This window comes from Engystomops pustulosus, chromosome 6 (genome assembly GCF_040894005.1).
Source record: "Engystomops pustulosus chromosome 6, aEngPut4.maternal, whole genome shotgun sequence".
Taxonomy (NCBI): Eukaryota; Metazoa; Chordata; class Amphibia; order Anura; family Leptodactylidae; genus Engystomops; species Engystomops pustulosus.
In genome coordinates this window covers 26,877,703-26,900,342 of record NC_092416.1, presented here as the reverse complement: position 1 = coordinate 26,900,342, position 22,640 = coordinate 26,877,703, and the positions used below count along the sequence as shown (strand labels likewise).

At 43.0% G+C, this 22,640-nt stretch overlaps 1 protein-coding gene across 18 annotated transcripts in view; it reads right to left on the bottom strand.

Annotated features, from left to right (window-relative positions):
* Positions 1-22,640, bottom strand: part of UBR4 (ubiquitin protein ligase E3 component n-recognin 4) — a 53,585-nt gene that overhangs the window by 18,392 nt on the left and 12,553 nt on the right. For 2 of the 18 annotated variants that reach the window (XM_072155222.1, XM_072155223.1), the window contains exons 19-72: positions 22,314-22,596; positions 22,069-22,195; positions 21,443-21,522; positions 21,225-21,353; positions 20,958-21,140; positions 20,753-20,875; positions 20,328-20,667; positions 19,676-19,773; positions 19,446-19,603; positions 19,144-19,356; positions 18,967-19,068; positions 18,788-18,888; positions 18,501-18,699; positions 18,222-18,410; positions 18,076-18,139; positions 17,796-17,987; positions 17,399-17,469; positions 17,053-17,200; positions 16,607-16,831; positions 16,340-16,510; positions 16,041-16,223; positions 15,548-15,706; positions 15,306-15,458; positions 14,968-15,195; positions 14,708-14,865; positions 14,312-14,483; positions 13,210-13,411; positions 12,959-13,143; positions 12,659-12,875; positions 11,701-11,917; positions 11,476-11,508; positions 10,873-10,936; positions 9,597-9,731; positions 9,347-9,521; positions 9,133-9,273; positions 8,929-9,050; positions 7,615-7,726; positions 7,223-7,294; positions 6,939-7,078; positions 6,665-6,842; positions 5,259-5,363; positions 4,880-5,035; positions 4,105-4,273; positions 3,906-4,002; positions 3,715-3,822; positions 3,506-3,622; positions 3,076-3,285; positions 2,803-2,952; positions 2,236-2,463; positions 2,071-2,149; positions 940-1,158; positions 521-689; positions 267-411; positions 97-182 (exon numbers count right to left, since the gene is read on the bottom strand). In XM_072155222.1, the coding sequence (XP_072011323.1) occupies positions 97-182; positions 267-411; positions 521-689; positions 940-1,158; positions 2,071-2,149; positions 2,236-2,463; positions 2,803-2,952; positions 3,076-3,285; positions 3,506-3,622; positions 3,715-3,822; positions 3,906-4,002; positions 4,105-4,273; positions 4,880-5,035; positions 5,259-5,363; positions 6,665-6,842; positions 6,939-7,078; positions 7,223-7,294; positions 7,615-7,726; positions 8,929-9,050; positions 9,133-9,273; positions 9,347-9,521; positions 9,597-9,731; positions 10,873-10,936; positions 11,476-11,508; positions 11,701-11,917; positions 12,659-12,875; positions 12,959-13,143; positions 13,210-13,411; positions 14,312-14,483; positions 14,708-14,865; positions 14,968-15,195; positions 15,306-15,458; positions 15,548-15,706; positions 16,041-16,223; positions 16,340-16,510; positions 16,607-16,831; positions 17,053-17,200; positions 17,399-17,469; positions 17,796-17,987; positions 18,076-18,139; positions 18,222-18,410; positions 18,501-18,699; positions 18,788-18,888; positions 18,967-19,068; positions 19,144-19,356; positions 19,446-19,603; positions 19,676-19,773; positions 20,328-20,667; positions 20,753-20,875; positions 20,958-21,140; positions 21,225-21,353; positions 21,443-21,522; positions 22,069-22,195; positions 22,314-22,596 (8,280 nt within the window). The remainder of the gene's footprint in view (positions 1-96; positions 183-266; positions 412-520; positions 690-939; positions 1,159-2,070; positions 2,150-2,235; positions 2,464-2,802; positions 2,953-3,075; positions 3,286-3,505; positions 3,623-3,714; positions 3,823-3,905; positions 4,003-4,104; positions 4,274-4,879; positions 5,036-5,258; positions 5,364-6,664; positions 6,843-6,938; positions 7,079-7,222; positions 7,295-7,614; positions 7,727-8,928; positions 9,051-9,132; positions 9,274-9,346; positions 9,522-9,596; positions 9,732-10,872; positions 10,937-11,475; positions 11,509-11,700; positions 11,918-12,658; positions 12,876-12,958; positions 13,144-13,209; positions 13,412-14,311; positions 14,484-14,707; positions 14,866-14,967; positions 15,196-15,305; positions 15,459-15,547; positions 15,707-16,040; positions 16,224-16,339; positions 16,511-16,606; positions 16,832-17,052; positions 17,201-17,398; positions 17,470-17,795; positions 17,988-18,075; positions 18,140-18,221; positions 18,411-18,500; positions 18,700-18,787; positions 18,889-18,966; positions 19,069-19,143; positions 19,357-19,445; positions 19,604-19,675; positions 19,774-20,327; positions 20,668-20,752; positions 20,876-20,957; positions 21,141-21,224; positions 21,354-21,442; positions 21,523-22,068; positions 22,196-22,313; positions 22,597-22,640) is intronic. The other 16 variants (XM_072155238.1, XM_072155241.1, XM_072155225.1 and 13 more) reach the window with 15 other exon arrangements.

Below are 22,640 nucleotides of genomic sequence, written 5' to 3'. Positions count from 1 at the left end.
CAGATTATAGGAAAGGTAATGAAAGGGAGCATGTGCCTCAGTTAAAGAAAATGCATCAATAGTTAACATGGAGGAGGATAGGAGGCCACCACTTACTTGTAGATGTTGGAGTTGGGATGATTGGTCAGGATGTGGTTTTGAGTTCTTAGGATCTCTACAGCCTTTTGGGAATATTCCTTAAACTGAAGAACAAGTGATAATTTTTATTACCTAGTTAATGGTTATATTATTAGAAGATCAAAATCTGTTCCTCATCTAGAACTCACCTTCTTTTCGGTCTGAGGAGTCTTTAGGGAGAAGTATCCAAGGAGATCTACAAATTGGGCAGCTTTGCGTCCATAGGCAGGGAGTTCTGGCCAGATTGACCACATGAGGTCCAGCAAAAGCTCCTGCTGGGCCTTGTTGGAATTCCTGAATTAAATAAAATCAGGAAGTTTTTATTAGTTTTATATTGTATTACAACAATAAAGAAATATCAATGGCAATATGAAATAGTTAAGTTATGAATGCTCCCCCTAACCTGTAAATGTGCAGCGCTAAGCAATGAGCCTGCCAGCGGACTGAAGATGCATTGGACTCCAGAAGGAAGCAGCGCAAGAATTGGATCAGCGTCTCTTTGTCAGCAAATTTATTCAGCTGGTTGACAAGTGCAGTGCAGAGCTGTTCCTCTTGACTACTAGACCCATCACCTGTAAAATATACTAATTTACTTAAAACACGCCAGTCACAACAGATTCATTAAACCATACCTTGTGCAGGGCCTGAAGGGAGGAACATGACTTTAGGTTCTAGAATACAATGAAGATGAGTCATACCCCCCCTCCCTTCAGGCCCTGGACCATGTATTATGCAATGAGTGAGCTTTGACTCGAGTGTTCCTTTAAGACTCCATCTTAAAAATTTGTGGTGCAGTAAATGTAGTATACCAGAGTCTCTTACCTTCCTTGTCCTTATCTTTGTCTTCCTTTTTACTCTTCTTGGTGGATGACTTACTCTGAGACCCCAGCTGTCCAGACCCAGATGATGGAACAGTAGAGGAACCTGAAGATGTGGAAAGGACTTTGCTGCCGCACAGGGCACAAGAGAGGAGCTGCAGAAGGACTGGAGACACTCCTTCATCTACCAAGAAGCTGACCTGGAGCAGGAAGTAGAGGACCGCTGAAGGAAAACAAAGACAATTAGTAGCAAAGACAAAAAGAAAAATAAGTCTGTAAAAAGGACAAATATGATCCATTCTAGTAGCAAATATTACATTATAGTAATGTAGTATAGTAAGGTGAGTGTGCAAGAAAGAGCATCTAAAGACACTGAAAGGGGTAATTTCACAAGAGAAACTCTCATTCACCTGTCCACACGACAGATGTACACCCAAACCTTCAATTGTAATTACTTCTATGGAGCTACCAGGATGATTATGTACTGAAGCTCCTTAGAAGGATAGAACGCAAATCTGTGCTCCAATACATACAGCTCTCATGATTGGTGCGGACCTAGTGGTTAAATCCCCAAAGGTCAGACACATTGGAGGTCATTTATCTTATCTGTGTTTGTTTTGGCTGGTTTTTGCCTGTCGTTTTTCCAGTCTGCTTCTTCAGTAATTTATCAATCTCACTTTTTCCTTGTGTTAAATGATTTTTTTTTTCAGATCTCCTTTTGAGACATTCATTATTAATGTCACACAAATGTCCCAAGTCATTTCTTTCCATTTTCGAAGTTTTCCTTAAGTATGGTTTTGCAAATTTTAGACAGTTTTAAATGATAAACATCTAGCACATCTGGAACAGAAGACAATGTGTCTTACTGCCGAAAACCAAAATGTCCGACAGCCTTTTTAAAATATCCACAAAAGGGCGCAAAAACTGCAATGCGCCAAAGAATGGCTCAAAAAGACAGAAGAGGATGAAAATTAAAGATACACGACCCACATTATCTCCAGAACACTATCCAGACAATTATACAAGCGCTCATGATGAGATGTTATTCACCTTCAATGATAGAACAGACTGTAAAGTCTTAAATATTTTTTTTTCCAATATTGCCAACAGACTACTAAACTGAAATGATGCTTACAGTCATCTTTGATGCAGAACTTTTGCCAGTTCACAGTCCGCTGGGATGCAATTTCAGCACAAGCCTTGAGATGTTCCATCTGAAATAAAAGAATTTTGTAAATACAATGTACCATTGTGCTCTATTACTGGTGCAGAGAAGCACATTGGTCTTCTATCATCTTACCAGGTTAATGAGAGTGTCATACTGCAGAGCAGAACCAGAACTAGCCGTCACCACACCTGCACGCAGGAAAATCCCATGCTCCTCCAGCAATTTCTTGATGCCTCGGACGTGGGAATCCAGTGTATGAAGATCACGGAGTTGTCTGTATTTTTCCTTTGAGCCGCAGATGAACAAAAGAAGTTTCCGAACTTGACGGCGCACAAATGGAGTCTGCTGGATCATCAGGTACTAAATAAAAAAAGCAAAATAAAAATAATTGAACATTTATCTCAGATTTAGGCTCCATTCACATGACCGTTGTGGGGACATATATCCCGACGCAAATATGTCCCCATAGATTGCTATGGCGACCCGGTGGCAATAGAGTTCCACCTCTAGCATGCTCTATCTTTCCCCATGTGTGCGGCCCAGTTTCCCATGGAGAGGGGAGGGGTAAGCGGTGTTCACCCCTCCTCCTCTCTAGCGCTACGGATTGGTGAGCATACATGTGTGTGAATGCAAGCTTATAGACATTTTACACACAAATGTTATGGACATACATTGCATTAGGAAGATGCATTTACAGACCTCAGAGAGAAAGTAGAACCAAGAATGGTCAAACACGGGTGGTGGGATTCTGGAGTTGGTATCTGCAATTTTCTTAATCTGGTATGGTAATCGGAGAACCATCTCTGTCAGTAGCTGAGTGTAAGCTTGGAAAACGTCTGCCGCATGACCCTAGAAGAGAAGAAAGGCACAGAGTAAATGCAAATCCCTCAATAAGGCTTGCAGTGTCCAAATTATACAAGTGCATCTATGTTAGGTTTTAGATTTTAGAATTTTTGGCAGCTTACGACTTACCTTCACATACTGGCGGAGGAAGAATGGACTCATATCCGGTGGAGATGATGTAGTGTGAGGTTTCAGAAGTTGACTAGTAGCCACCGACTCCTCATCACTCTGCTGGCTCTTCCAGTAGTCCAAGAGAGACTTTAGGACATGTAGACAGTAATCCACAGCCCCAGAGCTTAGAAGAGCAGTCGCTGTTGCACTAGAAATCAGAGAGGATGACTGGAAAAGAAAATGGGACACTGGTTACGATTTAGTGAAAATTATCCCTGTGCGTCTCATGAGGGGGCAGTTACTACAACCTACCAGACCATGGTACGAATAGTACAATATACAGGTGGAGAATACAATCTGAACATTAGTACAAAACTGATAACCAAGGATATGACTACAGCCGGCAAAGGTAATATGAATATTAGCAGCCAAGTACCATCCCACATACCTCACAAATGGACGATTTAGAACCAGACTTGGTCCTGGACATGAAGACGCTCAGAAGCCTCATGACCACGAGATGGACTTCATTCAGAGGGGTACGTTCATTCTTCTTAGAGACATCCTAGAGGATAAATTTGAGAGGGGAACATTACAAATATGTATCAAGAATCACGGTCATCAATTTCACTAAAAGAGCAATATTCCCACCATTACCTTTTTATCTAGACCCAGTTCTGCAATGAGCTGGGAAAGAAGGTTATCCAAGGCACCTTTATCCTTCTCATCTTCTCCATCCAAGTCAGCGGTCAACATCAACACAACCTGGAAAAATAACACCCCAAATGTTACCACATACACCAAGGCAGTATCTCAGTAAAATGATACGACAAGATATTGCTATATACCTGCATGTAAGGAATTGCCCGGACCCCTCCGACGTTACGCAGACTTTGCATAGACTGAAGGAGGCGCTCCAGAAGCATTAAACGCACCATGTGAAGTCTAGAGGTAAGGAACAAGCAATGATTAATTTTTCAATCCCTGTAAACTTTTTCAATCCCTGTAAACTTAGTCATGAGAGATGGTTTCTTACACAATACAGACCTGTTGCTAGTATGTGCATCACCTTCCGTCTCCCCTTCTCCTTCAGACCCTTCACCTTCATGCTGTCCGGTCGCGGTGCTGATAGCTCCTGTGCTGGAACTTATACTTCCAGGTCCTGTAGGGTGACCCTCAACAGCCGTGTCTCCATATGCACTGCTCCGACCAGATACTATAAGAGAAGAGACAGGTGTATAGCTCAATGTTAAAAAATAATCTGAATGTAATGAATATATAAAGTTAGGGTTATACTCTTTCCTTAGTGGGCCACCAATATTGACCATGAGATACAATATGGCAACGATCAAGCTCTCCTGCTATGAAGCTTCTGTCAGTAACTCAGCCACGGTGCAAGGTGTCTGACCCCAAGCACTCAAATATTTTAAGGATAACCTTTTTGTATACACAGATTTCAGTGATCTATAAAAAACATTTTTAATGTCAGGATCCGCATTTTCCAGAACATGTGAAGAAAATATCCCATTTCATACAATATCTCCCAAATCCTCATGGGAGACACTTCAAAAGGGTCTGATTAAAATAGCCGCTTTGAAAATCTAAGAATAAAAGTGTAAGATTACACGAAAATTATCCAAATATGCAAGGCTCATCCTGTTTTACTGAGTAAGTTTTGATCCTGCCGGGACCACACGCAAGGCTTTTTACATATGGATCTTTGAGACTCGTGTGGATCACAGTAACCACTTTACCGTCAAATTCTTGTTAGCCTTACTCCTTAACTCCTCACACCCATCAAACTAAATTTTGACAGACGTACCACTATGCTCACCGGCCACCGAATCCACGGCACTGCCGCCACTCTCCGAGCCCACGCTCCCTCCGTGGTCTGCTGGGGAGGTGCGCAGAGTGGAGCCATCGGTTGCAGCCGTGCTGCCTTCATCATCCGATGCTGGAGCTATAAGCATGAGGAGAGCTGTTACAGGTAAAAACACAGTCTCTAACTACCGAGCCAGCAAAACACAGGCCCCCCACACAACAAGAGGCGGAGCGGCTTTATAGGGGCGAAGCAGATTGGCGGGAAGAACCACATGCAAGCGTCGGCTGGATCCATGGCAAGCAGAGCAGAGTTAGCAAGTTTTGTTCCCTAAAATCTATTGACATGCAGTAGGTGTCATGTTCCCATGCACTACTGTTACCTGATGCTGTAGTGTCTGATAAAGTTCCAGCATCCAAAGATGATGAACTTGGTGCTTGTCCAGATAATCCTAAACTCTGGAGACCTAAGGCACTGCTGCTGCTTCCTGTGAATACAGTAGAGGGGATACAGACACACATACACAAAAAAAGTCAGTGTTAAGCTGCCTTAGATTTAAAGGGGTTGATCACTTCAGCAAATAACCGATATTGTCTGTGTAGAGAAAAGTTATACAGAAAACAATTAGGAAAATTGTATCAATCCCTCTCCGTTTTATAGATTACTGCTTGCTGTAATTTTTAATGTCCTTTTATATTGTTTACTTCCTTTGAATAGAAATCCGGTTCATGATCATGTGTTGTCACACAGGTGAACGGATCATTATGACAAATAGTATTTAGAACTGTGTGATATAACGAGCCGTGCACCTGTGTGACATCACATGATTAGGGATATATTGAGCCGTGCACCTGTGTGACATCACATGATTAGGGATATATTGAGCCGTGCACCTGTGTGACATCACATGATCAGGGATATATTGAGCCGTGCACCTGTGTGACATCACATGATCAGGGATATATTGAGGCGGGCACCTGTGTGACATCACATGATCAGGGATATATTGAGCCGGGCACCTGTGTGACATCACATGATTAGGGATATATTGAGCCGGGCACCTGTGTGACATCACATGATTAGGGATATATTGAGCCGTGCACCTGTGTGACATCACATGATCAGGGATATATTGAGCCGGGCACCTGTGTGACATCACATGATTAGGGATATATTGAGCCGTGCACCTGTGTGACATCACATGATCAGGGATATATTGAGCCGTGCACCTGTGTGACATCACATGATTAGGGATATATTGAGCCGTGCACCTGTGTGACATCACATGATTAGGGATATATTGAGCCGTGCACCTGTGTGACATCACATGATCAGGGATATATTGAGCCGGGCACCTGTGTGACATCACATGACCAGGGACCGTTTTTCTATCCACAGGAAGTAAACAATGGAGATTCCCATAGAATGACAGACAGCAGAGATCTACCAAAGCGCGAGGAAGTGCTACAGAAAGTATATTAAAATATGGTACAACTTTTCTTTACACAAATATCTGTTTAAAAGGGACATCCCCTTTAAAGGGGATTTAAAACTTAAAGATAGAATAGGAGATCAATATCCAATCAGTGGTGCTTTAAAACTCAGTAATTAGCAGAGCTCTGTGGCAGCCTTACTTGAATTGCAGATGAGGTGTAGTGACTAACCACTATTCCCAATAGCAGAACAATAATCAAATAGTGTAAGACACCCAATGATCTGATATTGATAACCTTTACTATTAATGGGTCAGTAAGGTGGAAACTGCATGGCAGACTGTGTTCTTCTTACCTTGCTGATCTTGCTGTAGACTAAGTGCAATAGCCAACTCCACCATGGTCTCATCATCTGCATCAGGAGGGATGTCCAGCATTGGCGGAAAACCCTCGGCACCGGCTAGTAGCGCTTCTAATGGTGACGGGTTGCCATTGTTGACACTGTCAGCACTTTCCAGGACCATTGACTCGGACTGATGAAATAAAGGGCAATACGACTTAGTTCTTCCTATCAAACTATGTAATGTTAGAAAATTAAAATTGTCATGCAATGCTCAGTCAGTACACACAATTCTCACCACCATCTCAAAATCTCCATGGTCAACTTCATTCTGTTCTTGACTCTGCTGTCTGACGTGCTCTCCATTTGGTATTCCTGAAGTCTGGATCTTATCTTCCGCTTCGTCATCGTCATCATCGTCCTTGTCTCCTGAGCCAGAAACAAAGTAAATCAAAACCTAATTGACTAGCACCCAACTAAAACATCATGGCTGCCTGCGTGTGACACCACTATAACCACCACAATGAAAGGAGACCCTTCCTAGCCAAGGGTGATAGAAACCCGAGTGCTCACGGTTAAAGAGGTCCTTGTATGGCGGAGGCATCCTAATGACAGCCACACCTGAAGGAAACCAAGCTCTCCAACCTAGAGGGAATTGAAATGATGATGTACGGGTGTCTATCAAGATGCTCCATTCTTTGAAGTAAAAAGGAGGAGGAGGAGGAAGAGATGGGTATCTCAGCCAGAATAACACGGCTGCCATGGAAAAGGGATAAGATTTAAGAGAATAAAACTCACGGCTGTGACGCCAAGAGCAAGGATAACACTTGAGGGGTTTGGGTCATCTATAGAGCTACGCAGAAGGACAACACTCACATCACAATAAGCAGAGGGAAATCCCGGTGAAGTATCAAATGACAACTTCCGAATGAACTCATATTCTGCAATTATGAGAATACTCTTACCCATGGGTGTGTTGCTACGTGGAGAGGATGGAAGTGTGACATGACGGCGCTTATTCCGGGGACGGAGGACTCGAATTAGAGCCTGCTTGCAGGAGAAACTTACAGCTGGATCCTAAAAAAGAGCACAAGCATGAGAAAAATCTAAATAAAGGATTATATTTGCATGTTTAGGTGCAATTTTCAGCGCATTTGAACCTTCATTAAATGTGGGAATGATGGTGAGGGGCTTAGGCAGTATTCACATTTATCCGTGATTACAGACCATAAAAAGTGCCGTGCCACCGACTGATCACTACGTTGGGGCCTGAACTCTGTGCATCATATTGATATGTGATGCACAGAGATGTTGTCTCCCAGAATTGCAGCAGAGCCAACTGTACATTCTCAGCTCCACTGCATATCAGAGAAACAAGATGTCTGTGCATCATAATATTTTATGCAAAAAGTTCAGGCCCCAGCAGAGTTATCAGGTGCGTGACAACGGACAAATGTGAATTTACCCTTGGACAGCAAGTAGCAATTGCATAGTATAGCTGTCAGCTGACATAGGAGAATTTCAGGCTTAAGAGATAGAACTAGTTCATTTAAGGGGAACTGAAAGCCCGGGCTCCAACTTAAAGTTATGGGGAGGGGGCGTCTTGGGATCAGCTTCACTGCAAGGACTGGACTCCTTGGACCAAGGGACAAAGGAAATTAAGTCCCCTAGAAAAAGAAAGTGATGTCCTGTTTACAAAGTGGCAGTCACTGGATGAAGCAGAAGCTGAAAGTACTACAGTGATGTGGCAATTGGGAGCCAGTATGAGGTTGGAATGTACTTTTGTTTTGTTTATACTTGGAAAACCCCTTTAAGAGGCATCCATCTCTTAAAAAAACACTTCCGTCACAGCTGATTCATTGGATTATAAGGTATTGGCCTGAAGGGAGGAGCACGACTCTAGGTTCTAGGATTACACTGAGAAGAAGTCCTGCTCCTCCCTTCATACCCTGCACTAGGCATTATTAAATGAATTAGCTTTGAAAGGAGTGTTCCTTTAACTAAATGGGTTGTCCAGAGGTTGAAAACATGGCTGCTTTCTTCCAAAGACAGCATCTCACCATGGTTAGTGCTGGTATAACAGCTTAGCTGTATAGGAATAAATGGAGCCTGGCTGCAATACCATACACTACCCAGAGTCAGGAGACAAGATATTTTTTAAAGGCAGCCATGTTTTTCAATCACTTATAACCATCTCTGCTGGAGAGAGATCAAGTCTGGTATAGGAAGGTCCTGTCATGAAAAACAATCTCCCCCACTGTTCTCCATATGTCATTCACCTGGCACAGCAACATCTGCATGTAGATTTTAGATGCTAGGTTAATGCAGTCTAGTTCACAAGTGCAGTATCCATGTATAATGTCTACAAGAGCATTAACCGTTGCTTCCACATGGGTAAGACCTGCAGGAGAAAAATAATAGATATAAAAGAAGGCAGAAAACCACTACAGACAAGTGTTATAAAGAAGGGAGCACCACATTACCTGGCAGACAAGCAGGAGCCAGGAAAGCATTCTTGGGCTTGGATGCATGTAATTTCCAAAACTGGTTGACAAGTTGTGTAATGAAGGCGTAGCTTTCTTCCCCTTCACTAGTCTTTACAACCTCTTTACCTTCACCAACATCTGAAAGAGATTCTTATTTACTCTACGGCCGTGAAAATGGCCTGTCTTTGAGAACTACCGCTCTTACACTAACCTGCCTCCCCTGTCAGCAACTTGGATTCTGTGTAGTGGACAAGGTTGTTCGGACGCATGATGGCGATGGAGCGAGCCGTAATAACCAGTCTCTGGAATACTTCTGGATCCAAGTCTTTTCCATCATGAGTGCAGGAGTTCAGACACTGCACAGCATTGCTCAGAAGTGCTTGATCCTGCACAGAGGATACCACAACGTCATGAAGCTGAATAATCCGTGCTGTGGTATTGTCTAAAAAACTAAATTTTACCTTGTGGTTATGATACGCAGAACGACTTGTGTGCAGACTTGCCAGCAGACTCTTTGTCTGTATCTGGACACTGGATGGTGTGGGCATGGATAGAAGGACTGTCGCCAGCTCCAGAGCTGATGCTTTGTTTTTCTCCTAAATCAAGAAAGAGATGAATAATTTGTTACTTATAATTAAAAAAAAAAAAAAAAAACTAAACATCAAGCGACCAAACTATCATGCAGTATTCAATGACAGACACACAGACCATATTTATGTTTAATGTATTATTTTATATTTCATTAAATGCTGAATTTAACAGGGCTATGTTCAGCACATATCACATTATTCCCAATCCTGTGGAAGTATTTTTTTTTTTGGCAACAAATGATGATTTGGGGAACTGCAGCTCATTCTCTATTCTTATGAAGAGATGTGGCCTCTATACACTGGACAGAGCAAACTCAATTTACTTTAAGGGCTATTCCCACAAAGACAAGATTATTAAATGTATTCAGAACAACAAAATAACACATTCTCTAATTCACTGATATTTACAAAAAATACAGCATTTCACAGAGGTCATTCCAAACTGTATCAGTCCTGGCGTTTTACATTTAGGTTTTGCCTGGATGTGACAGTAAATATTCTGACTATGGTCAGACAATTCCCTCTAGCTTATCTAAGATTGCAGGAGAAGGGGGAGGGATAGGTGAGACACAGGCTCTTCCGTGCTTCCAGCAGCCTGAAGAGGACACAGCAGCAGCTGCTCTACAAACAAGATAAGCTCTGGATCCAGGTGAGGGGGGCATAGCAGTAAGGACTGTATAATATTGATTAGGTGAGATAGCAGAGCCAAGTGTCATTGTGTCTTATATCCATCTCATGACTCAGTTTCTCTTTCTGTGTCAGATACTAGTAGACTGTTCATAAGCTTAATGAAAGTGAAGATAAAGTAAGACCCTCATAATCTAAGCACATTTTCAACACACAGCACTAGAGGAATCATGAACTGTCTGCTTAGAGATTTCCCAACCACACTCTGGAATGCACTGACCATCACGGAGTAAAACTGCTAAGTAAAAGGTCAAAAATTATCTTTATTGTGCAAACATGAATAGGAAATTTCAGAACTTTCATGAGCAAACGCCTTTAATAGATCAGGTGGCAGAACAGCATATCTGTGCAGTTCCAAACTCCCACTTATCACATATGAACTTTTCTTGTAAATAGGCCATCAAATTAAAAGTAAAACCGGGTTCTTTAGATTTTGGTTAAATCCCTTTTGTCCACCTACCTTCTCAGGAACTGGTCCAAATGCAAAACAGCTTTCCAGAGCTTCAAGAGAGCTCCCCACCAGCCTGCGCAGAGAATAGACAGTTAATGTAACTAATGTTACGCTACGCCCAATCTGCAGCATAACCTCAGGTTTACAGACAAGGAGAATTGCTTTATTCTATTAAGGCGTATCTGGTAAATAGGTCATAAGTCACAAAGGTGAAGGGTTAATGCAAGAAAGTTCCTGGGTGCAAGCCAAACCACACCAAGCCACAGGCCTGTGCCCCAATTGTAATTTGCATTTTGATACTGTTGCTTGTCATTTCAGTGGATCATTGGTTTTCAAACTTGTTTCTGTGACCTATCGCATCAAACAGGACTATCTGACCCTAAACTGGTAGAATGTTTAATTAATCAGCAGAAAGACTCATGCCCCAAGCTCACCAGTCATTATACACCCACTGCTCATCTACGAGGGCTGGATAGTCTTTGCCTACAAATCACTGGGTAACCTAGACACCGCCATGCACTAAGGGTCAGAATCTCAAACAAGCGCAAGAGGTACACCAGCGGGGAGACTGTGCGCACACTCACTCGTGCAGAGTAAGGAAGACTTACTAACCGGTCCAAGATCGTTAAAGGTTCTGGGTCAGAACTTTTGATGAGCCAAAGAAAAAAACAACAAAAATGAAAATAAAAAGAACATGTGAAGCCAAAACAGCGAATGGGGCTCAAACTCAGCGTGAACCCCAGAACGTGAACAAAATGATTGTAAGCAACCAGCGACATCTCCGCTCCAATCACTGGATAAGTAGGAAACATCTGTCTTGTGCACTCCTGGACTCACCTTTCAATGACTGTGCCGTTAGTGGAGGGCGGTGTTGCCGCCTCGCCATCTGTGGATCCATTGCCTTGGTTTAAGTTAGGGGGACACAAGCTGCTCACCGAGGCAGAAGGAAACTCTTCTGGGGGTTCATCCGGCCAGCCGAACTGTTCCTTTGTCTTTCCGTAAATCTTAATGGCATCTATCATGGTGACCCCGGCTGGATCTACCGAAGCACCAACTAAGAAAAGCAGAACCATGAAGCATTGAAAGAATGTAAATGTTGTGTTGGAGTAAACTAGTAGTTAATACTGGTTTGGCTGCAGGATATCCTACACCCTTTTCTAAATGTACATTAGGCCCCCACCACACCACCGTGGTTTGCATCCTATGCGCATCCCACAGCTCACGCAAAGATGACCATTTTAAAACTGCCCAAGGAATAGGACATGCTCCGAGTTTTGTGGCTCAGGCTCGTGGAATCCATGACTTGTGTATGAGCCTATAGAAGCAAATGTGCTTAGAGACATGTGCTAAGTTTTGATACAATGGCTAGCGCACATGTGTGTGCATACATTCAATGTGTGCATACAGCACAATCCCTGATGCACAGCACCATTTATTTTTTGGCGTGAGCTGGCGCCAAACTTTGGCTAGCTGACTGCCCCCATAGACCTCCATTGTGCATAGTTGTGATGCAGATAGCATTGTGTCTCACAGCACCCAGCCAAAGCTGGGCATCGTGCCGTGAATTATAGAGAGGGTATCCTTTCTCCAATTTGTAGCGCTGCCACTCCTTTCCTATGGAAATGCAATCTCCACCTGGCTAAATCGGGCTGCAAACTTTCCTCCTTTTTGCAGCCCATTTGTGTACATAGTTGAATGCACTTAGCCTTTCTAAATTTTCCTTCCTCTTATTGCTTCGTACTGTGAATTAACCTGCCAAAGCACACTAAAGAGAAAAGGCATCCGTTTTACTTACTGAATATTGTGAGTTTCTTATCAGCTTGTAAGGCTTCTTCTCGAGTAAATGGGAAGTCAAACCATCGCGCTCGGCTGAGATTGAGCTGCATTGTGCGACCAAACATCTCAATGTAAGAAGGGGCTCTCTCGATGGCCTGCGTGCCGATCTGAAGGCGCATTCCAGTCATCACCATCGTGCTGTTGTTATTGGTGACTTCCACTGTAAACCCTCCCGGCTGATTTAAAAGGTACAGAAAATAATTAGATCTGTGGACGAGGCATCACCTACTAACAGTGAAGGGGATTTTATTCTGAATACCTTGGTGTTTGCCACATACATCCCAGTAGAATTAAGGCGATGCTTGATTTGCTGGGCATTATATAACTGTAGCAGGTCATTGCCACCAAATTCCACATCGGTAAGTTGCTGGTTATGCTCAAAGAAATCGATAGGGAAGGTCACTTGACTAGATGCCCGTGTCACTTCAGAAAGAAGAGAAATCACTGTATTACCATCAAAGAAATTCTATACAAGCTGCAAATACACAGGAGACATTGAAAGCTACTCACTGACTGCTGCAGGCTTGCGTTTGCGCACAGGTTTCAGGATGCTGATGCTACTGCTGGGTTGTAAAGATGGCTGGAGCCAGTAAGAAGTGTTCTCCACATTGGCCATATAAATCCGCAGGCTGCCATCTTCACACAGAAGAATCATCGTTGTCCTCTGCTGATCATTGCTTGCCGTGTGCCTTATTGCAACCATATCCTGAATCTGCAAAAAAAAGGGTAATTGAGTAACTCCGATAAAGTAGAGAGGAACCACTAATGGTTGCAACCACTATGGTTGGAGAGGAACCTTATGGTAGCAATAAAAGTTTCCTATAGACTTACTGCACAACAGCTTACTTTTATTTTAACTATGGTTTTTACAGTAAAAAGCTATGATTAACTAAAGACATATAGAATCATCACATCCTGACCAGTGTATGTAATCAGCCTGAAAACGAGCAAGGTGCACTGCAACTATAGATATATGGTGCCAGGAGATAAAAATATTATAAAGCCCATATCGAGAGGAGAACTGCACGTAAACAACTGCTGCTGTAGCAGGCGTGTGCACTGCTGACATGACACCAAAGGCGCGGTAGTGTTTAGGATAAGTCATATCTTAAATATCCCCAGAAAACGCTTAACAGATTCTTTGATCATGTCTATTTCAAGGGCATCATCAAGAAAAATCAGCTTTGAAGTGAAATGTAATTTGGTTGTATTATGTCAACGAGGCAGAGTTTACACTGTACTCCAGCTCTCCTAACCTCAGAATGAGCTCTTCTCTGTAATTGGTGATCATGCTTCCAGACAAATTACTCTGCTGAGGTCTGCTTAACTATGTCAATCACAGGGGAGGAGGTGGGGAGAGCTTGACTTCAGTGCTGAACTCTTCATACAACCAATTTACATCTCACTTCAATGTTGATTTTCTAGATGATGCCACCACATTGGGACACAATAGAAACATGATCTAAAAGGTGCTAATCTGCTTCATAACATACTAGTTGTGGTTTATTAGGTCAATTTCTGATGACCGGATGACAGGCAGCATTAAACAACGCATGGCAAACATAATATGGTTTCATCTGCTGGATATTTTGTTAGTCTGATATCTACTTACTTTTGCTTTAGCAGGCAATGTCTTGATCTCTTGAATAAGGAAACTATCCGGTTTGACCATGACCACTAGGGGAACTCCTGTGGTCTGCTGTACACAGCATACTAAACCAGGATGGTTCATGACTTCAGACCACTGACAGAGTGCTGGTGAGGTCTTACTTCCTCCATTGGAACTGCATTGTAAAAAGAGGAAAGAAAAGGTTACAAGAGATTCCCAGTAATACATATCTATCCACAGGATAGTCTGTAAAGCACTGTTCTCGGGGTCCAGCTGCTCACGTTCCCAAATGTTGGAAACACCAGCCCTTGTATAGAGCCATTACAGTGTACTATAAAAGGGTTTAGACTTCAATAATTGGATCGCGCAAAACATTGCACAATTTTAACGTCAACATACCCCTTTATGTTGATGGGGAATAGGAGTACTATCTCCAGTGAAGATCTGTTTATAGTGGCAGCAAAGGATTTGCCCTGGCAATAGCTGAAGAAAAGCATCTGGAGCACATGTGAGTAATAAACAGATACACCTCCACCAGCGACCTGCCCGTTACTATCCTGTGAGACACAATAGAAAAAGACAAGTTAATATGTTATAAAGCCTTAGGACACTTTGCAAGAGATGTTTTGATGTCATCATGTACAGCACAGGATACAAACCTTCAAGTCTTCATGAGATACTTCCAGAACATTGGTAACGTAAAATGGGCCATGCATGGCGCTGCTGGACTCCTCCATCAGCTGGGTGTACACATAGCCAGCAGAGGACATGATCACTATAATGTTTTTCCCTTCTTCATTGAAGAGGAAGGTGACGTCCCTAATCTTGGAGCTGGGCAGCAGGAAGTAGAAAGTGGGGCTCAGGGCATCTGCTGACAGATCGTAAACCTGGGGAAAAGTGAAACCAATTTTTTTAATCAATGTTTAAAAAAGCAAATCCTCAGCGCAAAATAGGAGGAGGACCTCAGTCTGTGCCATTTCTCAAAGGTTTCACTAACCTTAACAAAATCTGCGGTAACAATGGCCAGCTCGGTCTGGGAGCCAGGTAGCCAGACTGCTTTGATGATGAAGTTGCCTGTGGCAAGTTGGGGATGGAGGACCAAGTGATCGGAAACAGATCCTGAGCCGCTAAATGTCAGGACGTGACAGTCCTAGTAAGTAGTAAGAGTTATAGAGATTTATAAGTACTCAACAAGGGTATCAATTATGATATTGTAGCCCAATATCCAGAATAACTAACCTTCAGGCCGCACACAGCCAGGTAATCCTCCTTACATGGGTTTCCCGTGAGGCTGAGAACAGTGAATGGGACTGGTGCTGAGGCCAGACGTGTCAAGGTCAGTTTCCTCTTGCTGGAATCTGCCTGTTTTAGCAGTGCTGAAAGCTGTAATACTGTGATCTACAGTATAAAAAAAAACAAAAACAAAAAAAAAAAACACCATGTATGCATCTTAGAGACCAATGAGAAACACAGACCAGGAAATGATCGTTGAATAAATTCTTCATAAATTTAGCCTTGAGTGAACAGCAGGTCAAAAATAGGACAATAATTCTGGATTTACATTTGATGCAGTATAAAACCGGATCTTAATGATAAGGGAGCAGAGTGTATGACGGACAAATGGGACTTGGTATCAAACCTGAACCAAAAAATATGTACATTTTAACCAAGAAGAGACACTTGTGAGATAGTTACAAAACATACAGACGTAACAACTGATCCAGCAGCTCACCTTTCCCTTCTCATGGCTCACAGCCAAGTGTTGCCTCCTGCCATGGGGAGAGGACAACACACACATGGCTACCCTGCGTAGAACGTGAGCGCTGATCAGCTGTCGGATAGTCTGGCCTTGATCACCGCTGTAATTCATTCTCACATTCTCAAATGCTCCTTCCTGCGAGCCCAAAGTAGGGACCTGCGGGAAAGAAAGTTCGGTACACAATTACACATAGTCCTGTGCATTTGCCCTTACAGGTCACTACAACCAAAGTAATTCGTTTTTTAAACAATCTTTTTAGTTCTTTTTCTTACCATTAACTGGTCGGTCATTTCTACACTTTTCTCCAGAGAGTGCAGCTGGTCCAGGGCCTGCTGAGCTCGACTACTGCTCCCCACCGCAGATGCCTGCTGGAAGTTATTCCGTACGGCGCTCATCAAGAAATTCAACATGTCCAAAATCAATGGGGCAAATGACACATTGACCTGAAAGACAGAGGTTCACATGTGTGATTTGCAATTCCAAAAGCTTTCATTCTAGTCTACACAGAACTGCCACCAGTCCTGTCACCCTCCACTCACCTGACCCATCAGCTCTTCTCGGCAGCCCTCAATGTTACGGCACAAGCTGCTCCTTTTTGGCTTCTCATCGTCCCCTTTGCCGTCGCTGATTGTCACCTTTCCTTTGTCTGTGAGAGCAGAGCCAGGGTGTCTGATGGCACTATCTGGTAGACGAGGTTCACTCTGGAAGGCAGATTCTTTCATAGTGGATCCCATACCACTGCTCGGGGTTCTTTTTACCAAGGCCTAAAAGAAATGTAATGTTTAGTTTGATGCAAATGTTTCATGTATGTAGTAAAGCAATAGATTTATGTAATTAATAACGTTTTCCTCAATATACACTTACGGCATATCGGCTGAATCCTATAAAATATCCTACAGCAAAACATGTTCAAAGAAATTACCTGAATATGCTACACAAAATATGAAGAATAAAAGTTGTACATGGATAGTGAATGTAGACTTACCATGCAGCTTCCATCTTCCTTAGCTCCACAGTCACAGAAAAAAGAGCCGTACTTTGCATAAGAAATCTCATGGTCTTTGTGGCAGACCTTGGCGCAGACTGTGCACACCCCGACGCCGTCCACCATCTTGCAGGTGTGACAATGATACCTAAAAAAAAGTAGACAGTACATCTGATAACTACATAACTCTAATCTCTGGGTTGGAAACGCAAATGCCCCAAAGCATGCTGGACCACTTCTGTAACACAGCCACCTCTCAGCATGTGGGATAGACATAGCAGGTAAATCATATATCTTTTTTTTTTTTTTTTTTTTGTTATAAGAACTCTTAATGTAACAGACTCACCAGTGCTGGTTCATGAATTCTTTCTGAGTAATTGTGAATGTACAAAGCTTGTTACAAAGTGAATCTTCATCCTAGGGCGAAAAATACATCTGTATGTCAGCCGAGCACCGCACTTGCAAAATATTCAGTTTCTTATTAACCAGCAGCACAAAATATATATAATAATAAATTAACAGGGCAGGCCAAAAGAGACCTGGTAGTAAAATACAATCTATTTGAAAAGACTGTTGGACTAACCGTGTTTAGTCCAACAAGTTTTGGGATAAAATGCAATGCCAAGTAATTTTGGTCTATTTTTTTCTTCTATTTTAACCCTAAGTATTCCTAAGTAATGTTCTTCTCCCTCTTGTGATCAAGAACACTTTTATACAATATGACTACATTTACTAGGACGTACCGAATCTTCAGCCTGGGAGTCGTCCTCCTCAACAGCTAGATCCTCCACCCAGTCCGAGTCCACCTCTATCGCCCGCTCTTCTCCATCCACGGGAAGGTGGCAGTGGCCTTGCCCAGCGCTGTGACTTAATGCATTGGTTACATCTGCCAAGTAAGACACTATGTGGCATGTGCATTCCACAATGGTAACGTGCTTTGGTGAAAAGGAGGAAATTAAAATTAGCAAAAAAAAAAAAGACATTGCAGAAATATAAAAATATAACCATATTGGTAATTCTCACCTTCCCTTGCATCACATTGTTGTTCAGTTTTTCCACAACATTTTTCTGTGACAGATATTTTTTGCTGGAACAGACGGAGAAGTTATGAGTTACTATTGAATTTTAGTATATAAAGACAATATATTCTAGGGGATTCTTGGACTCACCATCTTGCTAGCCAATCCATTGCAGCTCGGTGCAGCTGTAGGTGTCCAGCACCCTGTCCTGAGCTTGCAAGAGTAGCCATCACAACCATGAGTTCCGGAAAGCCAGACCCATCCCCGTTGGCCAAAAGATCTGTGGCCATAGGGATAAGGGTGCTGAGAAGCACAGTGCACACACCTTCCCCAACTTGGCTGCAGAGTAAAACCACAAGTACATGGATCAGTACATGGATCAACTTGTAGATTGAGAAGATGGAACGCTATGGACAATGTAAAACGCACCTGTTCTCTCGTACAATGTATGCAGTGAGCAGCTGGAGGAGCTGTCGGTTTTCCTGGACTATCTCCGTCTGGTCAGAGTCCTTGGGAGGTGGAGTTGTCATACGAACAAGCCAACGCTGAAGCTGCGATGGCTCCACGCAGGCGAGTTGTGCCAGAGTGCCACAGAGACGAAGTAAACTAGGGCTAGGATTTTTCTCGGCTGTAAATTGATTAGGGCAAATGTTTGCGAAATTTCTATGGACCGTATTTCTGGACATTTAAAAATTATAGAACACAGAATTACTTACTAAGTTGGAATAGTTTGGTAAATAATTTCAAGACTCTGTTACAGAACTTGGCAGAAAGAGCCTCATTTGCAGTTGCCATCATTATCTGAACCAGTTCCCCTCTATGAGAAGAAAAACACAATAAGTGCCATATCCCTTATTCCACACTCCGAATATGTCCATTTGACCATGACACTTGCCTCTCAGTAAAGAACTCCTCCATTGCTTTTCGGGCCAAGCTACTCTCCAGCTGTTTCTCTAGAAACTGCAGACACTCCTCGAGGATAGACTCATCCAGACCACTAGAGAAGATGGCAGAGGATATATAACTGGGCTTACTTAAAGATCTTATAAGGACCCGGTTTTGGGAAACCTACCTGCTTGGGTCGGAGTGGTGTGCCAGGATATTATAACAACCAGTGATCAGCTTCTCATACATGCGAGACAAAAACTCGTCTGACTCGGCCGGTCCGAGCACTCTCTCCAGAGATGTGCTGCATAGCTCAGCTACACTCTCAGTACTGCTTTCCAGAAGAAGAGGAAGCAACGACTGTATTAACTGGTGAGAATTCAGATCTTCTGGGCACCATCTGTATATACAAAAGGTAACCATAATCCATGTTGTAATCCATCAACGGGATAAATAAACTGCACTTGTGGCAACTTTAGAAGAACTTACACTATGAGGTCACCCGTCAGGCGGACTAAGGACAGCAAAACATGCTTGAGGGAGGCAGCAAGGGACAGGCTGGGGCTGCACAATGTACCCAGGTGAGCAGCCTGCACTGCTCCAATGTAGCTTTCTGAAGGAATTGTATCATTGGCAAAGGCATTGCGCTGGAAGATAAGACAGTATGAATTGCAATATCTGCAATGACTATAGGTATCCCCATTCTTACTAATACTTACCCATGAGCCGATACTGGGGAATTCATTAGTGTGAATGTTGTTCCACGACTCACATAAAGTCTGTACAGCATTAGGAAGGTTCTGGATCAAGACAGGGCCTGAAGAGAGAAAATAGTTTGTAAACAAAAAAAATGTATATGCCTGTCCGTAGTGAATGTCAACTTAACTCTGAGGAATAAGAATGCAGCCGCATGCAAACTAACGTGTGCTCATCCAGGATGTAACCCAGATGAGCATAATGCCCTTCCCAATAGAAAGCCTGAAAAATATAGAACAGGTCCCATACTGTGCAGGGCGCCCGCCCAGCCACGCCATGGTGCAGTGAGACAGTGCTCATTGCACCAGGACCTTGTGCCATAGACCTCTACGGGGCCGTGATCTGACCCCCATGAGGCCTTAGGTTGCACCCACACGATGGAATTTTAGATCAAAATGAATGATTTATAACTTGTTTTTTTTCACTCAACTCCTGGTTTGGACATCAAAAACTGCATCCGAAAAACTGAATGTCCGAATGGAATCTAAGGCTTTCCTTAAAATTAATCTTTAAGGTGTGTGCAAGGATCATGAGGACAGGGAATCAATATCAGGATGGCGCAAAACTGACATGTTCAATGTAATAAGTTTTCCTCAAAGTCATCAACCTCCTTACCAAGTGTGTTAGCCTTGCAACGTGAAGATCCAATAGCAAGTACAGCAGCATAGCCCTGCAGCTTCTTCTCCTCTATGCCTTCTTCCGGTAGACTTCGGAGCAAGTAACAGCGGGTGAGTGAAGCGTACATGTCTAGAAGCTGTAAAGCAGCTGGCAAGAGGTTCTTAGCCACTTGAGAGGACTTGTGAGGATCCGTCTCTGCTGACAACTTAGAGAAATGCTCATCCAGAGACACTTGCACCTTGCAGATCATCGCATCTAATGTGTAAATACACTGCAGATTGGGCCCTTTACGCAGCTGCTCAAATGTGTATCCACTAGAGCTGCAGTAAGTGGAGATCTAAGAAAGAGAATCAAGTATAAAGAATGTTACCTAGTACACGATACATGATTCTAAATTATGTTGCACACAGTAAATCCCCCACCTGCCGGGCGATGTACTCTTCCGCCACTTCTACGTCATACTTAATAGAGTTGCACTTGGCAGCAGTCTGCTCTGTCAGTGTCGTGGCTTGATCAGATTTAATTCCTTGTTTCACAAGATTATCCTAAATACATAAACAAGAGGAAAATGATTAAAAAAGATAATCTTGACATGAACAGATGCGGAAATGTACAGTGTCTCCTAACCTTTATCCAGAGCTGGTATGATGGGACTCTGAGACGAGAAGCCCAGCGCAAGGTGTGAAGAATCTCGCATTCACTAGGACCGGACACATTCTGTGACAGCTGCTTCATGTAGTGCTTGGAGGGTGGAAGAATTCCCAGAATCCTCCATAATATAAGAAAGTGATACTGAAGGGCACAAGCCTCCTGGTGAAGACAGAAAGTGCATTAGATTATACGACAGAGACAGGGAGACATCTGCTTTCTACCCCATGCAGACTGTTCTCTTACCAGGGCTGTGATGCATTTGTTCTCATTCCTCCGGACTGTGTCGAGCTGGGATCCTGCAGCCAGTAAAGAAATGAGGGCAGTGTACAAGTCATCATATTTCAGCGCTCGAGAGAAGAGAACTTCAGAAACCTGCAAAAAAACATAGGTAACATAAATAACGTGTAATATCAAACCAGCACAGAGAAGTCCGCTCTGACCGAAAAACAAGCCATCCTTACCTCGGTATCAAGGCGATGAAGGTCATCTTCAGAAGCCTCCTGAGTCAGGATACTGTAGAATCGGGGCTGTGGAGCAGCATCTGAGAGAAAAAAAAAATTACTTAAATGCCATTTCATGATGTAGACAATTCCCAAGATGTGAATGGCGTGCAGCCGAAGCATGCCCGACTCTTCTCCTTTCAAGATGGGATACTTCAGGCAATTCTTTGACCAATGATGTCCACGCATTCAGACCTCCAGATTTACATGCACCATGCTGGATAAATATACCCTATAAAACAGTACATTCAATCGCTCCCATGCACAACACTCACTCAGCAACTAAATTTAAAGAGGTTTTCTTGAGGTTGAGAATCATGGCTGCTTCCGTCCAAAAAACAGTGCCACAACTTGCGTTGTGCTGGTATTTCAGTTCAGCTATATAGAGATGAATGGAGCTTAGTTGCAACACCAGGCATCACCCATGGTGAGGAGAGGAGGAGTTTTTGCAAGAAAGCTGTCCTTTTTTGCCTCTGGCCTGCTAGATACTCACATCCTCTTAAAACAAACTGTGATTGTTCTATAAAAAATATAGACAAGGCAAAGCTTCCCATCCTCACCACCTATATACAGCTGTATTATCTAACCTGTTGTGCAGTGTTTTGTCCAATTTTCTTCTACTTCTTTGAACCCATAATACAAAGCTGAAGTGCGACCAGTCCCCTCATGTGACACTCCAGAGTTTAGAGGAGGTGTAAGCAGATTGTACTGCACCTACGACCCAAACAGAAAAAAGTGTAATGCAATTCACTTAAGAGCTACAAATAAGTACAAATAAAAGAGCCATGAATCATCAACAATTACATTAAAATTGTGATTTCCAAAACCTTACCTGCTCAAAGAGGTAGAGCGGTGGCTTGGAGTACTGATGCAAGAGATAGTCAAAGACTAGGAGTAATCTTGCAAGGAGGAGGGGAACAGCAGGCAACTGGGATTCCAGGTTACTGGCCAGGTCCTGCAGCGTCTGTACACAGAGCAGGAGAATACTTTGGCGGCCCGTCTCTGATAAATTGTGAAAGATTAGAAGCAGAAGCTGAAGATGATCCACGTTGACATCTTCCGTGTCCCCTGGTACCACTCCTTGGAGGGCATTCTGCTTCAGGGTGCCAACAAACCTATGAGAAGAAGTTTGACCATGTTTAAGAAAATATTGGATAAA